The 18,357-nt window shown below is 40.4% G+C and overlaps 1 protein-coding gene across 1 annotated transcript; it reads right to left on the bottom strand.

The window, feature by feature from the left end:
- Positions 1–2,103: 2,103 nt before the first annotated feature.
- osbp2a (oxysterol binding protein 2a) lies at positions 2,104–17,264 on the bottom strand. The gene is made up of 14 exons (XM_033647741.2): positions 16,727–17,264; positions 15,448–15,653; positions 11,459–11,709; positions 11,168–11,336; positions 10,660–10,780; positions 9,297–9,363; positions 9,063–9,200; positions 8,721–8,966; positions 8,463–8,583; positions 8,271–8,374; positions 7,931–8,026; positions 6,907–7,091; positions 6,562–6,782; positions 2,104–4,536 (listed from the first exon to the last, which is right to left on the bottom strand). The coding sequence occupies exons 1-14, from the start codon at positions 16,891–16,893 to the stop codon at positions 4,394–4,396; spliced, it is 2,235 nt and encodes a 744-aa protein (XP_033503632.1). The 5' UTR covers positions 16,894–17,264; the 3' UTR covers positions 2,104–4,393.
- Between the last annotated feature and the right edge of the window lie 1,093 nt (positions 17,265–18,357).

The following is an 18,357-nucleotide window of genomic DNA, read 5'->3' as shown; positions in this document are numbered from 1 at the left end:
ATGGTCATGAGACATCCAATGACAACGGTGAGTAGCGCTACTGTCATCATGTGCAAGTGTTCAGGATGAGTTAGGAAACCGCAGACACAGGGTGCACCATGCAAATAAGTACCAATAAAAGATGGATATGTTTTTTTGTTTGACTTAAAGTAATAACAATAAGGCAGAGGTGGGACCAAGTCTTTGCTTTACAAGTCACAAGTAAGTCTCAAGTCTTTGGATTCAAGTCCCAGGTCAAGTCCAGAGTCAAGACTGACAGGTCCCAAGTCCTACATTTTGAGTTTCGAGTCCTAAACCAGTCATAAAGCACTTCATCAAATGTAATACCACTTTGACAAGAGTAATAATATAATATTATTATTTACAAAAACCATGATACTTTTCAAACATGTTTTTATTTGTTAAACAAGTTTGTGATAAAGTTACTTAGCTGTTAACATTAGCTAAGCATTAGCATGCTAACTATGTTAATGATAGTCTTGACTCACTATTCTTTGTGCAACTTTAAATGCTAAACAAAGTTGGAAGTTGCTGCCTCTCCATGTGTTATTTTCAACCTGCATGTTTTGCATTCTGCATTTTTGTTTTTATTTGTTGGTCACCACATATTTTTTGTATGCAAACAAATTTATCTTTGGTATTTATTTTTCCAAGGTAAGGTAACATTAGTTCTTCATTCTCTCCTGTAACTTGATTGGATGCTGTCTGATTCATTCAAACAAGGATCTGGGGAATTAAGTGTTGACTTGCTGGGAATGAATAGAGTTTATTTACTGGTCCATCTACATCCCAACCCTCACCTATAGTCATAAGCTCTGGGTAGCGTCCGAAAGACTGAAATCTGGGCTCAGCCTTGGAGATAGGGTAAGGAACTCGGACATCCAGAGGGAGCTCAGAGTAAAGCCACTGCACCTTCACGTCAAAAGGGGTCAGTTGAGGTGGTTCGGGCATCTCATCAGGATGCCTCCTAAGCACCTCTTGTCAGAGGTGTTTCGGATACGTCCCACTAGTAGGAGACCCCAGAATACGCTGGAGGAATTACATATCTCATCTGGCATCGGAACACCTTGGGGTCACCCAGGAGGAGCCGGATAGTGTTGCTGGGGAGAGGAACATCTGGGGTGCTTGGCGTGTTACCTCCATGACCCGGCCCTGGATAAAGTGGATGAAAATAGATGGATGGATTGAAGTTGATGTTGGTTAATCTTTGGGCTTGAGGGAAAGTAACAAGTGTTTTCAAGTCAAAAGGCTCAAGTCCAAGTGAAGTCAGGAGTCACTGGCATTCAAGTAAAGTGAAGTAAGTCTTTTTTGATTTTGTTTACTCGATTCTAAAGTCATCAAATTTCTGACCTGGGTATGACTCCCGTCCAAATCATGTGACTTGAGTCCACACCTCTGCAATAAGGTGATGTAAACCAAGCCTATCAGTGCAATGTCTCCATCCCATACAACTCAGTGTTCCTTCTTTGCACCGGCTTTACACAGTGTTCATATTTTTATGACATCCTATTTTTTCTAAATGAGGTGATGGAGTTGTTAATCATACTCTTTCAGGGTATAAACTTTATTGAAATATTCACAGTTAATGTTATGATGTGGTTAATGTGTTCAGGTAAATTCATCAGAGGAAAATAGCTAATCACACAATAAAAACAAAGTTCAGATGAACCAAATCAATGTCATGCTTTGTTTAATCTTTTTCTCCTGTATTCTGTTTATTATTGTTTGTGGAGTTTTAAAAGTACCACAAATATAATATTATGTATTTATTATATAGTTCTGGTGACATATCAGAGTACAATCATAAGTAAAAGTTTATGGAATGTCTAGAAATCCATATTTCCTTTAGCGAATCTTCAAACTGAGTTGACATACCTTTAATTGTTTGTCCGATGAGACACTTCTGGTGTCTGGGTTTGTTATTTTGCATTGATGACAGCAGCTGACATTCGACCTCAGCCCAGATCAGCGACACTGTCCCAGGATACATTTATTGTTGACCTCGAGGCATCATGTCAGACACTGTTTCTCTGGATGCATCATCTGCCCCTTGTGAGTTGAAGGATTTGAACAACATCGGTTTGACAGTAAACAACAGGGCGGTGACAGCTTTATGTTTTTATTGGAGCTCAAAAATGTAACATTTTTGAGGTCAGTGGGCACAAAAGGTGAGTTCACATCATGTTTCAGTAAGAGTCCACGGACAATTTAAACCATGCATAGCTATATGTTGCCATGAAAACCTTTGAGATTATGTAGCATGTATCATTACCTGCAGGAAAACATAACATTGTGCTTTATTTGAACAACACCTTATTTGCATCATCAGTATTATATAGATCTTATAAACATGTAGTCATAATTTAATTTCCCCAACATCTAATTAACTGGTATACAATCTTGACTCCATTTAAGATTAAGTATACACAGATGAAGTTTAAGTAGTGCCCAAAATGTGAACGTTCAAGTAATGTGAAACAATATTTTCTTACAGTGATTATACATGAGGCAATTCTATTTCTAGTATATTCTTGCTATGTACAGGCAGAAAGCAATCAGGCAATCCTACGTGTGCATCATGCCCTATTATAATTCACAGTAAACTGAAAACTATAAATAAATATTATTGGTTATAGAATGTATATTTACTACTAATGTACATCCTTAGCATACACACTGCCAGCCTTTTTTAAATAGTTTTCTGGCCCTTGACTGATGTGTATAAATCTGATTTCTGGACTACTGTTACCAAAACATACTTTTTGTGCTGCATGAAGCTCCCTGTCCTGGGAATGCTTTCTTCTCAGGCAACTGTGCTGTTGTGTTATTGCTGCCATATCCAAATAAAGCAGTTTTAAGATAGAAACCACTCATAGTGCTAGCCACTTCTACTGTTTCTACTTGGGGAGACAAGTTTGTTGCTACTTACCAAGATGATAAACCCTGATATTACAATTCACCCTGAAGGATACATGTAAAATTAGTGTACCGGATGTTTATAATATGTACAGAATCTCTGAATCCAGTGGGGACTTACTACTTCATTACATAGTTAAGGCTAAAATTACCATTGAGCACCAATATAATTCCTTGCTGAAGAAAATCACCCAGGCCAAGCAGATTTATACTTCAGTGGGACTTCAGTTTTGCAATATCTGAAGTGGTACTCCAGCAACTTTAGTGTTGCACTTCCATAAGTTTGGCAAGTTGTAAGAGAAAAATTTAATAGATGGTCAAAAATAGATGCAGGAGAGGTCAAGATATTCTGATTTTCAGTCCTTAGGATGGGTAAAGCTCCAAAAATACTGGATCCTACATTTCTCATAATGCAACTCAAATGGTGTCTTTAGTTAAAACCTGCAGCTTTGTAAACTTTTGAAACTGTACGCCTCCAGTTGACACAACTTCAAGCTGATATCACTCAAGTGAGGTCACTTAAATAATTTTCTCTGACTCGACAAATTCCTCCAGAGCCTGTGAAAACATGCAACGGTTTTACAGGCTGTGTAGTAATCGTCATGCTAGTGAAAAGTGGCGTACCCCTTTTATGCAAATAGACAAATCATTTCAAAATCATGTGGAAAGCAGCAGTTGTCTGTAAAACAGCACGTGTATTCAGTCAGTCGTCCATCCAAAGAGAATGACATCTGCTTTGGTTTTCGTGGCTGAGTATGTGCTTGTTAGAGGCCAGTCAGGCTGGACAATAACAGCGAATTCTTCAAGATACAGTTTGGGAAATTTTGAGAACTAGAATAGTAAAAATCCCCCCGAATCAGAGGGCTCAATAACTGAAGGTCTTCTGTGAAAAATCCTTTAAGCGCAGAAGAATGTGCAGTCCTGCTATGGTCCTTTAAAAAGCCTGGGGTCTCTGTCAGAGCTCAGCATGAGGGACACGTTGTTCCAACTTTGAGGAGAACAAGACATTCAGTGCTTGTACCAAAACTTCCACGGCACTCCTTTGCTCCCAGGTTACTCACTCACTCACTGAAACGTGTTTTGGTACAGAAATCCTTTCTGTGTAAAGCATATATGAATCTTTCAGCCCCACACACACACATAGGCACACATAAGAACTCTATGTACTCTCATAAACCAGTTCTCTACAGTGCTGAATAAGCGTACGCACAACACACACACACACACACACAAACTGAGGCCATGCATCCTGAAAAGACAAGTTATAACAGAGCAGAAGAGAATAGAGAAGTAAGTGGAAGCAGGAGCTTGTTTTGTGCTTGAAATTCTGGGAGTGTCGGCTTCTTTCAACAGCTGGTTTGCTCACTCACATAGTCACATCCACACACAAACAACTGTCTGTAACTCACAGAGTGTCCTTACATCAGAAGGAACCACTCAGCCTGTCTGATGCCGTGGTGTAAGGGGTGCTTTTGTCCTAGAAGATCTCAGGGCATTGGCTCCAGTCCTGTCTGTCTTTGGCCTCCCAATAGCCGCCCCTGTAGATGTAGGTGCTTTCCCCCGTTGTATCATTTGTCCTCTTCTCAAACCACAGTGGCTGGTAGCCCTCAACGTCTTGCCCTAATGACACAGAATCATGTTCAGACTCATCATGGTTCGAATGTGTACTAGTTTCTAGAATATCAAAATGTCTTACTTTCTTTACTTATTCTTGCTATTGTACTCTTTATTGTTAAAAAATCTGAAAGCTGTCTGAGGAAAGCTGAATCCAAATTACTGAACTTTGCTTTGTCTGAAAGGCTTCTTCAGTTAATTCCTTGTCAATTAATATCAGGTCTGCCGTTAAGGTGCAGCTTAGCCTTTGACTGTGTATGTTCCACTTTAAGAAACAGACAAAAAAGTTAACAGTTCATGGCTCTAGTAAGAACAAAGGATGACGGTCAGGAACCTCTAGTCTTGTTAGATACAAATTTAGTTTTTGCTGTTGCCCAAGGCAAAACACAGGCACTCCAATACCATCCACAACATACTGTACCTATAGTGGTTAAAGGAGCTATGTGAAACACTCAGAGCATGTCTATGATTCACGGCCTGGGGTGGGATAGTCTGCACACAGTTCTCTGTATAGAGGTGGCTGAGCTAACAGCAAGCAGCTACTGGTACTAACTCAATAAAGAGCGCTGGCAACAGCAATAGAGCTAACATTGCTACCTGGGGGGAAATGGAAGGGTGGGCGCTACACTTATGCAACTACGGCGTACCGATATCAGTAATAACGAGCACAATGCAAAGCAGTGGCAGTTAGCTAGCCAGTGGGACACACTCAGAGCGACTTATATGCACTAACACGCTGACAACACAGCTACCACGTTAACCCACAGAGAAGCTTGAATTCCAACACACACAGCAGTGTAGCTTCACTCTCTGCTTAGGATGCCATTACTCCACTGTATCTTTACATATCAAACATTGTTTTGCTGCTTTATGAATGTTCTGAATGTTGCACACAGCTCCTTTACACCATCATCTGTGTAGAAGCTAATGTGAATGCCATGTTTACAGCTTAAAGGCAGAATCTCTGTCTTAAAATCCTCCCCAGATGTGTTTTAAAACAATTGTTACTTTACTTTGAATACAAATTTTTGTCAGATAAAAAAAGTTCAATTTCATAGTTTAAAAAAAAATCACATCTAGTCCTTCTCACTTGTTAAAAAATCCAGAATATATGAATATGCAAATACTGGATACACTGGATGCAAAACTGTTAAATACAAGATATCTCCTTCTTCACTTAAAGGGCACTCTCAGTGTATGTACTGGAAGGTTCAAGTCTCTACATCACATTTGTGTAAGTTGCATATTAGACCAGTGGTTCTCAACCAGGGGTCCGGGAATCTGCAGGGGTCCTTGAGGGAGTTCCAGTGGGGAAAAATTTATTTTCACTATTAAATTAACTACAGGAGTGAGCCCAGTGTGCTAACTAATGTTTCCTCGCATCCTCTGTCCTCCTGTGACCCAGAAATCATTCCCCCTCCACCATGGCAGAGGATCTTACAATCCCTTAAATGCGCCTCATGAGAAGATGCTTCTGGAGGAGCTTTGAGCAAGGAAACACAGGCGTATCCTAGGCTTCTCTTCCCCAGCCTTCCTAAACCGCGAGGAAGAGACCCAAGTGAGGAAAGTGAGGAGACATGTTAGCATAATGAAAAGTACCCTAAGAGTCATATGAGTGACTATTTAGATCTATTGAGATTAAACTCCTCTGCGATTATCCCAGCTGTTGTTGACAACTATAAAACAGGTTTTAATCATATTTAACAACCAGAATCTTTCCAGTAGGAGGTGCCTTAAGTGAAATTTTATTAAATGAAGGTCTGTGATTTAATGGGTATCAGTTTAGGGGTACCTGACAAGAAAAAGGTTGAGAACAACTGTATAAGACAACAATGATTGGTGTCTTGATTGTACGTGATAAACTTAGATTTAGGCTGAGCACAGAGAAACTTTCCCCCTTCAGCAGATGAATTAGAGAACAGCCTTTTAGTGTTAAACTGCACATATGTCATTCTGCCCAGTTATGCTAAAATATGAAAGTAGTAACAGTAAGCAAAATACATTTTTGAGTGAAGGGGCCCTTATTCTCACCTTCCTCCAGGGCCTGATTGGCTTGCGCCTCCCTCCTTTTCCTCTCCAGCCTCTGACACTCCTCCAGACGCTGCTTCTCTACGTTTGCTTCATCCCACACACCTGCCTCCATTAGCCGCTGGTCTGGCCGCAGACGACTGTCAGTGGGCGCAATACCGTCCTCTGGCTCATTGAGAGTCAGAGCCAAGGAGGAGAAATAGTGCATGTTCTCTGCATTTTCTCTGGAGAGTGAAACATAGAAGAGAAAGACAAATAGGAGAGGAGAGATGAAAAAGGGGAGCAAGCTGAAATGCCACATTCAATCTTCAAGGTAAGGTAGAAATGTGTTAGATAAGACAAACATACGGGAGGGGATATTTTTTCCATAACAGTTTGGGCTGAAGAGTCTTATAAACGGTCTTTTGTTTGCCTTCAGAGCCTCCGCATCCTTGGCTGCTGTCCACTATTTTGGCACTCTCCATCTTGTCGTCCCAGGTTCCTGAGAGGATGTAATGGGCTGTGCCCTCTCTGTCCTCCACCACTCCTGTCACCTAGAGACACCAGAGAAGATAACACACAGGAAGAGATCAGTTACATGCACACTACACGGTGCTGACATTTTCACACCCGTGTTGTACTTTACTTAAAAGTATACTATGCAGGCATTGTTGGTTACTGTTTGAAAAAACTATCACCAGTGAAATTGAAAGCAACCCCAGATTCAATCTCGTCTTGGAACAAGCTTTGTCTGCTTTGTGTTTCAGATCGCCATATTTGCAGTTATTTGTCACTGTGTCCCTGATTTTTGTAGCTTCCTCTTAGATGTGTGCAGCTTACAGTCTTGTCACTACATTTTCAGAGTCCCAACCTCACCTGCATCTCAAACACAGTCATAGGAGGATAATAAGAAAATACAGGCAGAGCAAAGAGTCTCTGTAGAAAAATACACCACCACACACTTCTAGTTTGTATGTATGTAAGTTTATAGACTGTTTTTTAGGAAAATCTCGCAAAATATATCTTCACGTACCTTCAGATTTTGAGTATGTTTGAATCAACTCTGTATATTTGACTTATCAAACAGGAGATTTAAGTTTTAAGGAATAATTCTGATATTACAACATATTTTTCAGGAACAAGACACCTCTTGAGAGTTACTCACTGGTAAGCACTAAGCATGGAGGATACAAGATTTGTTAAACATATTAAGACCCAATGCTAGGCAAGAGCGATGCTAACAGTGTTTCTTGACACAAGCTTGTGTAGCTATCGTGTGAAACAGTGTAAATGCAATAAAACGTGAAGGGAGACAACCAATAAAGATGCTAGCTGCTGTCTGTTTCCCATCTGAAACAACTCACCACAGAATGGAAAAACACAACAGACTTACTTTGCGAGGGACTTCTCTGGAAAAATAGCTGTAGGGGGAGAATTTGAGACGGCAGGTGTCCTTGGTAGTGTTGTTTACAATGTCAATGTCCCCAGACTGCCAACAGCAACAGACAGGAAAACAGCAAGAAAAACAGATGAGACTTTTAAGGGTATGATGAGCCAGATGACTTCACTCAGTATCGTAAACAAACACACACCTACTCAAAGTACATTTAATTTAATTTCTGTCAATTTTGTCTTTCTGAACAGTACTTGCCTTTTTACTGGTTTAAAAATAAGCACAACCTCACAAGTCAAAGTCAGGTTGTGGTTTTGACAGTTAAAGTAGAGAGACACACCTGATCAATCCAAAGTTTCCCCACAATAATGTTATGCACTGTTGACGTCACTTTGCTCCACACGTAATGGTTTCCGCTTGAGTGGAACTGCAGGTGAATGTTTCCTACAGTGAAGAGAAGGAAAATGCACAAACATCAAAATACCATTGACTAACTGTCAGCATGAACAGAGTCAATTAACCTGTTTCTTACCTAATGGCATGACAGAAATATATTTCCCACGAAACTTGCTATCAATAGTGATATGCTGCCACAGCGTCCATCCTCGTTGTGATGCCACATGGTGGGCAGCAGCTGGTGGGTGATGACTGACCTGAGGGTGAATGGTGTCAGCTGGTGTCAGGCAAAATACATGACATACTGTATTTATGTTTTTGTACAAGTGAAACTGCAAGTGTCTGTGTGTGTAAAATATACCGCTAAGCATGTGTCTGCTTGTCTTTGTCTCACCTGCTCACAGATGGAGCGATAACCATACTCGTCGAGTCGGTCCAGCTCGTAAGTCTCCCCCAGCAGAGGGTTGAAGGGCTTGGCTGTACGATGAACTGTGGTAGAGTAGGAGGAGACAGAAAAGGCAGCCACCAGGCACATCTGCTCCAGAGAGGAGTCACAGCGAGCTGCCCGGTCCAGGAGCTCGCTGTACTCCAGATCCTCCGTCAGACGCTGCAGCATCGACAACGGCTCGTTGAAGTTTACCTGCAATCATAAGCAGACAGAAAGGGTTTCTTACAAGTCACTGAAATTCAAAAACTATATTACAGCCAATGTGCGCATTGTATGCTTTTCATTTACAGGCATGGGTATCTTGGACAGGTCTTTGCCAATACAGTTCTTCATGATGCTCCACAGGTTGAGGGAGTAGTTTGGTTTGTCAGGAATACGACTGCGCCTTGTTCTTCGTAGCTGTATGTGGTTTGTGCCTGAGGTGTCCTAAAAAACAAAAGCGACATTTGTAATTTTAATGTAAGTGCATATGGATGTGTATAGCAAGAAATAGTAAGATAAGTGAGCTAGTATGGGACTTACATTCTCATTGTGAGTCCAGTCATTGGACATTCCTCCACTCATCATACTCTGATTACTCCCTGAGCGCCTGAGAGAAAGCAATATCATTTAAGTGAAGCTCTAGCAAGTTCAGTCAGGAAGACTATACATGAGCATGCTTAGGCCTGTCATTTATTTTTCATACCATTTGCCAGTCATTCCTCGCACATATGCTTACTCATAATTTATGCTGTCATTGGCTATGTTTACACGCACGGTAATATTCCAACATCATTTTGGATATGATAATGTTCTGAATTTAATAAGGGTCATGTAAACACCGTATTTTGTTTGGATGTTCCGACTTAGGTCTTTTCAATATATAGCATTTTCTGATTAAGGAATGTGGGATATGTGAGCATTATTTGGGTTTTAGGGGCATTCTTTGGAAATGTATAATGCAAATTCAAAATATGTGGGGGTTTTAGTGCAGTTTGCAACGCACAGCCTATTGCCTGGTTATGGTCAGCTCTGTGTGTCGTTATGCCAACAGTTTGCAAAGCTGGGGTAGGGATGCATGCCCAAAAGAAAAGCCCACATTTCCGTGTCGGAAGGAGAAACACACCTACTTTTAAACATTATGAGAGACTTGGATATCAACAGGTTTTTGGATGTGCGCAAACATTGTAACACCGACCTTTTTAAGAAGGCGGTTGAAGGAATGAAAGAGGGAGGCTGTGTTCACATGGCTGAACAAGTCTACACCAGTGACTTTTAAAAGAGTCCTATTTTGCTTTAAAGAACCAAAATAGTCGAAGTGGCTCCAGCTGTTTCACCTTTCCATGTTTTAAGATGATAAAGGACATGTGTGGCGCACTTTAATCTCAGTATGGACAGATGAAAAGAGGAATATTAGTGAAAATATTAATTTTCATTAGCCATGTAAACAGCTTAGCAGGAATGTTGTCTTTTTTGGAATATTTTGTGCACATAAACATAGATATTGTATCACATTTAACCAATAGCACAGCGACACATCACTGCCTACTCTTCACAAATTCATTAGCTTCATCATTTCATTATTTCATCCGCCTCAGCAGTGTCAGCAGTCATCAGCCACCACCACCAGTGTCTGAACTCCATGGAGGGGTTATCTTGCGGCTGCTCAGGGTAGACGCCCCTTGATTACAAAATCTCCCTGTAGAGTCTAAGCGCCAAAGTCTTTCTGTCAAATCTTAATCATCACAAATCATCTGTCAATTTGTACACCTGTAATCTGTAATAAACAAGTATCTTTACTTCATTCACCTGTCTCTGCTGATTGAAATACAGTTCAAAGTATCTGCACTTGTAGCAAATTGAGAACACAGCTCTGAGATAACTCTGTACAGAGATGATGTCTCACTTGTGCTGTATGTTGCCACTAGCAGTCACAGTTATGAATGCAGGGGAGTCCTCCATGGCATCAAAGAACTCTGCGTCGTCATTCTCATCACTCGCGTCCCCCTCCTGAGACCGCTCCACACCTACGGCAACAAACACAGGACAAGGCAATGAGTTATTTGAGTTTCTTCAATCTATATATATAAGAAATATACACATTGTAGTGCTGCTTTACATCTTACCATAATACACAATAGCTAAGAAAACTTCCGTTTTCTCGTTTCAACTTGATTTTCATTGCTTAATTGTTTTCAAGTGAAGTAACAGGCCTCTTTATAGATCTGTAAGTGGCTGTGTGTTGCCATAAAAAATAAAAAACAGGGAATGTCGGTGTGAGATTTAATAAGACTGACTGAGCCACATTTCTATGACAGAAATCTATCACTTCTATTGGCCAGAAGAGGGCCATATTTTTAGTCTAAGAGACAACATGTACTTTTCTTTTTCCACTTAAGAGTATTGTGCCTCACCTGTGTATGAGGTAGGATTCTCCCTCCAGGCTCTCTCTAAGCTGTTGTGCTGTTTGGCTAACTGTTCAATGGTCTCCTCCAGATGGTGACGCTGTTCTCTCTCATGCTGCAGGGTCTTTTGCCATCTCCGGCTGTGAGATTCAGCTACGTCCAGGAAGTCACGACAAGCCTGAGGTGTGAACACAACACACATCAAAAGATGCAAGCAGAGCCCTCAAACTGCATTCCCTCATTAAAACGAGAAAGTCTCCCAGTTACATACTTGCTGAGGCTTGCGCCGAATGAACTCACATTGATCATAGCATTAGAGGTGATGCGAAAGAGGGTGGCTCGCTCATTAACAGCTTTCACTCTGTCTGTGCTGTCAGCGGATCCACGCAGTTCCTCAAGTTCGCTGAGGGAGCGCTGGAGGGCGGCGCCGTGCTTTCCGATCAGCTCATTACAGGTGCTCAGGTCATCTAGCTTGGTGGCCAGAGTCTTGAGCACCCCTTGGGTTAGGGCTCGGTCGTCCTGAGGTACAGGGCCTTCATCTCCTGAGTCATCTTCACACAAAGACAAAAAAAGGCAGTGCACAAATGATATAATTTACCAAAAATAATGGGTGTCATTTGAGGTTATTCTGTCTGGAAAAACTGGGTGATCATGGTGGGGAAATTATAGTAAACAGTGCATGTCTCATCAGACCTTGGAAAAGCTATTTTAATACTCTAAATTTAGATTAAATAGAGTTGAGAGAGTGTTTGTGGGGAATGGATGGAGGCAGATAATAACACTTCACACCCTGATCCCCCACACCCCTTCCTCTACAAGATCAGAAAGCTGTGAATGAACACCGTTGCCCTGGAAACGTAGGCCTGTGCAATCAGGAGGCTGGGCTATTTTTAGAAGAAAAGGGAGAAAAAGGATGACGCACTAGCCTTTTCCTCCTCTCTTTCTCTCTCTCTACCCCCTTGCTGGCATGAGCTGAGCCATCAGTCTCAGGGATTTTAGAAGGAGGGCAGAGAGACTGGACTGATTACTGGGCATCATAACACAAGAATAATGACACTGACTTTAAATTCCTGAACTACTTAAACCATACAGCCTCTTATATTGACTGTTTATTAGCTTAAAATTCAGAAAACAAGCCTCAAAGTTAGACTTTTTGTATTTTTTGGCTGCATTTCATCAAATGGAAACTGTAAATGTTTTGTGCAATAATTTATACACATTTTTTGGGGAATTTAAGACACATTTGGTACTCAGCCCTTGGATTTTGACAGGACTTTTGAATAAATCCTGAGGCTTTGAATAGTACTTGTAATGCTGAACATGGAAAGAGTGTGAGGGTTGGAGCGAGAAATAGAGCACATTGTGCCAAGACATTGTTAAAAAGCTTCAAGACACCTATAAACCTTGACTGTCTGAAGTACAAATTTAGATTATGCTGGTTTCATACTCTAGACATTTATTTCAATAAAAATAATCTATCTATAAAATGCAAATGACAGCCCCCATCATATGTGATGGAACTTTTCTAGGTCAAAACATTTCTTCTGCTAAAAGAAACAGATTGTGCGTGCACTCTGAAAACTCCCGTGCACACAGACTGAATCTAGGCCAGTGTCTGCTTTGCCTGTGAGTACCAAAGCAAGGCAGACAAACTACTACTACTACTCTATCAAAGGGGAAAAGTAATACAAAACAATCAGGGCACACTGGAATTACAAAGTCTCAGGAGGAGAAGATTAAAAATGAGAGGGTAAAAAAAATCCTTTAGGCTTCTGTAATGGTTTCATGACCCGTATACAATAGACAGAAAAGGATCTCACATGACTTCTTGTGCTCAAGATGTTTAGACATTACATTCTGAATTTGATCCAGCTACTATTTATGTGGAAGTGCACTTGATCTTACAACCATAAAAGCATCCGTGGAATATTACCATGCATCAAGGGGAGAGTGGCTTACTGGTCTGCTCTGTCTACTAATGGGTTATTTTTCACGCAGGACACTGGAGAGTCTGAGACAAATTGGTGACTCATCGTTGAATCATGAAAACACACCCACAGGTGATAGAGGGAGCACCAATATGGACACAGTGTGGGAAGAGAGATTTGGAGTTAAAAATCAGAGGAAGCACTGTTAGCTTCTGCAATATAGATGAAGCAATCAGAATCTGACTGTATTATAATGAAAGCATGCTGTAGCACAACCTCAGTTACAAGCTCTCCTCCTTGTAAACACTTATTTGGATTCATCCTCACACACATTAAACTTTCACCCTGGACTTAGTGGTTGTCAGGGAGGTTCGAATTTTATATCACAACATGCTTATTTACATGTAGTCTAAAAGTGGTAGTGGTTATGTGACAGCTATTACAAGACAGGCGCCAGATAACTTCTGCAACATCCACTTAATTACTGCTGTTCTAATCCACGTGTAGCCGGTTAATATGCCCTGCTATTGCTGCCAGTAAGCACATGACCAAAGGCTCATGCACTAATAATCTGTAATCACATCTCACACTCCAAAATACATGTATCTGTGCTTGCACATGCATATAAACATGTAACTTGTTCTGTTTAAAATTGTGTACAGCGGACAGTATTAGATGTTTGTTCACAAATAAGACATCAGATTACCAGGATATTGACATAAACTGCTGTAGTCAGGTTATAAATCTATGATGAAAGTAAATAATTAAAAACAATCTAGACAAAACAGTAAAGGCACTGTATAACACAATTTCTACACCATGGGAAACCTCAGAAAGAAAATAAGGCTGTGTATTATAATCTAAATGGGCTTAACTCCTTAAACCCTGCTTAGTATTCTGGCTGTAAGCACCACCAGTAAGGCAAAGTCCATTGTTACACAATTGCAGTTACGGCATAAACACCTCTCCATATGCTAATGTGGCCAGACTAACGGAGAGCATTGATTCGCATCTTGCAGGTGCAAACCTTTTACTCAGCAGTAAAGGATGCTTAAAGGGCACACACCTCTTATAGCACGATCCCTCTAGCAGCAGTATTAGCAGCAGGTCTTATATCAGCCAAAATACGGCAAATCTGGCTGAGACTGATTGTTACATGTTGTTCGGTTGTTCTGCAGTAACTTATGAATTATGCTGCCCTTTGTAAACTTTAAAGCAAATTCTGGTCTCTAAGAAATCCAACTGGCATATTTACACAGACATTTGCACCAATACAGCCAAACTTGCTGAACTCCATGAACAAACACTCAACAATTAAAAACACACACGTAAAATACATGCAAGGACACAGCTTCTGTCTTAATTCTTATTCTGCTCTTAGTAAAATAATTAAAAGGTTACTTACAAGGTGACACTCACTGCAAATGCAACATCCTATTGTCCACTGAGTGTATGGTGGAAAATATTTTCAATGAAAATCCTCACACCCTCTCTCTTTTTTTACCCCTCCTGCTACCAGAATGGGAGGAGGAGTCTAAAGGAAGGTCATTTCATTCAGCTCTCACTGTCGTCATACTGAAGGAGACAGGGAGGGAGAACGGAGACGGAGTGGGAGGGAGGTGGTAGCTGCATATGTGTCTGTGCACATTTATGTGGAAGAGAGGGGGAGAAAGACGGAACGGGGAAATAATCCACTGTGTATCTTTGCTCCTGTTTGTTTTTAATTTTAAATGTCCATAAGAAACAAATAAGGTTAGACAGCAAGAGCAGAAAATGTCTGCCAGACTCTTAGCATTCAAGATATATTATAATACATTATATCACATCAAATTACACTACGTGATAGTGGCCCGTGGTAAAAAAGGGAATATTGGACGGAATAAGTGATTTAAAATGACATGATTAAATGCAGATTTGCATTAACACACATCACACACTTGCCCTGGCTGACGCCGCCATCCTCCATCGGAACATATGGTGCAGCATTGCCCTCTTGTGGCTTGTTGTTTACATAACATTAAAGGCTGCAAATAAAATATGCATTTAGGTAAGTGGGTCTTCTTGGCTGCGGGGCCTGCATTCAGGTTACAGCTAAAATTAGTTTGTCTACCTTGGACTTTGTCAGGTGAGGAATGTAGCTCCTTTAAATATTTGGGGCATTCTGCAAGGCATTTCTTAAAAGGAACAACAAATCTAGGCTAGTTTGCTGGGCTGCCCATTTTAAGAAGTCACATTATTTCTTTCAACCAGGACAGTAATTTGCATGACTGATCACCATACCTTAGTAGAGCTTAATCCAATTAACAATTACATCAACATTTTCAACAGACACTCATACAGAATATACAATGTCCATCTTACCTGAGTGATGCATCAGCATAGAGGAATTGGCCTTAGCTTGCTGCAGGGCTGAGACCCACCGCTGGCACTCTCCCTCCGAGGTGGCCTTTAGGTGGTAGCTTCGGCCTCCGCTGGTCAACACCAGGTGGCAGGTGTCACCCACCTCAATGTGTGCTGTTGCCAAGGGAATTGTGCCCCGGCAGGTGTGCGCCATCTCTGCATGAGTCCTGAGGGAAGCAGACAAAACAGTTGGAGTAAAGATGAACAAGATGGGGGCAGATCTGTTTTAGACTGGCTTCAAATTAGTTTACCGCTGAAATAGCATCCCAATAAGTCTGTCAAACATGATTAATCCTTTTACTGTCATGCTTTGGACAATGTGCAGCCTACATTTCTGTGAAAGCTTTGGACAGTATGTACTATAGCTCAACACTTTGACCTATTTAGTCTCAATGATTAAGGTAGTTCATCATTCCCTAATGGTTTGTGTATGACATGTATCATGCAAAACATAGAGAGGATATCCATTTCATCTTTAGAGCACAATATGTACATGGAATAAATGCCAAATTTAAAATGTATAGTATACAAAAAAATAAGGCACTCTTTTCAGGCTCCTTTATTTCAGATACCTTTACATCTCTTTCAGAATAGCATGTCATGTCATAACCTATTTATGTCTACATAATGTTACTGATTAATTCTCTATTATTCAAGGTAACAGGAAACGAAAAGACTATTTTAAGGGCTTTATCCACCTCTTCCTACATCTCCCTTCTGTATTTATAATTGTCATAACGCTATTTATGTTACAATTATAACTATAACGTTAGTTTGATTTTAGCTTACAACGCATTCAATTAGCTTAAACTAGCCAACATTAGTTTGCTGGTTTAGTTAACCTATAATTTATTAAAAACGCATTAAATGGGTTGAAATACAAAAGGACACCGTATGTACCCTGAGCTAGCTTTTCAATTAATATATTAATTATTCATAACTCATAAATGGACTTCTTTTTTTCTTTTTAATTCATGCTATGACTCAGGTGATTTTTGTTGTAGCTATAACTGTTACTGGCATAATTCAGGGCACTCCCTCTTCGGTCAGATAAGATAATGTTAACGTAAAAAGTTTTATTTGACGTTTTTTAAAATTAATTTAGCAACGTATTAACTCTGCTAACGTGTGGCTTACACATTTAATTATTATAAACTTTTTATGCTAACGACATAAATGTTAGCTTAAACAGGTGCCAGGTCGAGCACCAACGGTCGCTGTAACCGTTGGTTACCGTTACCTGTAGTAGGACAGCAGGCCGTTACTGAGGACGAACCACCGCCGTTGGTAACCTTTCAGATAGTTGGTCCATTTAAAGAGCCAGCCTTTGTGGGTACCGGTGTCCAGACACGGCAGGTGGAGCCCCGGGAGAGTCGGGGAGGGCAAACACCTCACCAGCTCGTTCATTTGCTCCTCTCGGCCGGTAACGTTACTCCAGCGGGATGGACGGAGAGTCGGTGCAGTTTGCGTGGAGTTGCCGCCTGTCAACAGCTGTGCGGTTAAGCTAACGTTAGCTGCACCGCACTGTATCCTCCGCTAACGCTACTGTTAGCTTGCAGCTGTTTGGTGATGCTATGCCAGTGCCAGTGTCCCCCTTTACTCCGAGATAGTTTTAAAAAAAATATCTATGTCGTTAACATGGTCGCTGCGCTAAATATTGCGGCTGGAATTAGATACAGAGCAATCACATTATTATATGAGACTATAAAGCGGCTGAGCCTGCACTTTGACTGCGTGTTATATTAAAGCCTGTGGATGTGAGAGAGGGGAGATCATGATGACGTCCTTATCACAGGATTGTAGCATATGGGTGCAGGTCTGTGTGTGCGTGCGTGCATAGCGTGCGTCTGTGTGTGCGTGTGTGTGTGTGTGTGTGTGTGCGTGTGTCACACATATGGCATGCACTGCAGTTTTCTACATCATTGCAGGATGCAGGAGTCTGTTGGAGGACGCAATACTGCCTCAGAAAGGGGTTGATATTCATTTTAAGAAAAGGCCGGAGCAGCAACAAAAAAGAAAGGCCAGATATTTAAGATTTACATGTTTGTTTGTTTTTTAATTATTTTGAGATAACTTTCAGATATCTGAGAAAAAATAGGAATTATGTGACTGAATGTCCCTATTAAAACAGCTAAAACAAGTTAGAATAGTCAAAGAAATAATTAGTTGCAGATTAGAGTCAGATATTTTAAGATTTAAAACATTTCTAATCAAAGTTTAGTTTTAAAATTAAATCAGAATCAAATTTTTACATGGTGACTTTCATTATAGTACATATACTGTGTGTGTTGCATCTCTAGTTTACACTGTGAGGTTAAAGCCACTCCAAAGATGGCTTATATCTTATATACTTTATAAACTTAACTAATTAATAGTATTCTATTAGTATAAGTAAATGTTTAATGGGTATTCTATTCTGTTGTATGTTATATGATGATATTTATCTGTTAGAATATGATGGATTCAGTCAAGCCAATTTATTTAGTCTTTACTGTATGTGTGTTTTGTAAACTATGTTAACTGTTAGTGTTTCTTATACAGTGGATGTGCTTTATGACATATTGTTGTATTGTGTTGTGTAGCATGAATGTATGTTTAGTATTGTCACTATGTACCTGTGTAGACCCTATGGAGAATAGCTGCTGCAATGCAAAAGTTAATGGGGATCTTAATAAACAAACAAAGATCTCACATAAACAATATGCTTTTATGCTATTATTCTGCTCACATTTTGGAGTATTTAAAGGGATAGTACACCCCAGAATCAAAAAATAAATTTTTTCCTCTTAACCTGTAATTTTATTTTTCAGTCTACATTGTTTTTGTGTGGGTTGCACAGTGTTGGAGATACTGACTGTGGAGATGTCTGCC

This window comes from Epinephelus lanceolatus, chromosome 19 (genome assembly GCF_041903045.1).
Source record: "Epinephelus lanceolatus isolate andai-2023 chromosome 19, ASM4190304v1, whole genome shotgun sequence".
Taxonomy (NCBI): Eukaryota; Metazoa; Chordata; class Actinopteri; order Perciformes; family Serranidae; genus Epinephelus; species Epinephelus lanceolatus.
Note: the sequence above shows the minus strand (reverse complement) of the source record. Positions and strands in the feature narration are given on the sequence as shown.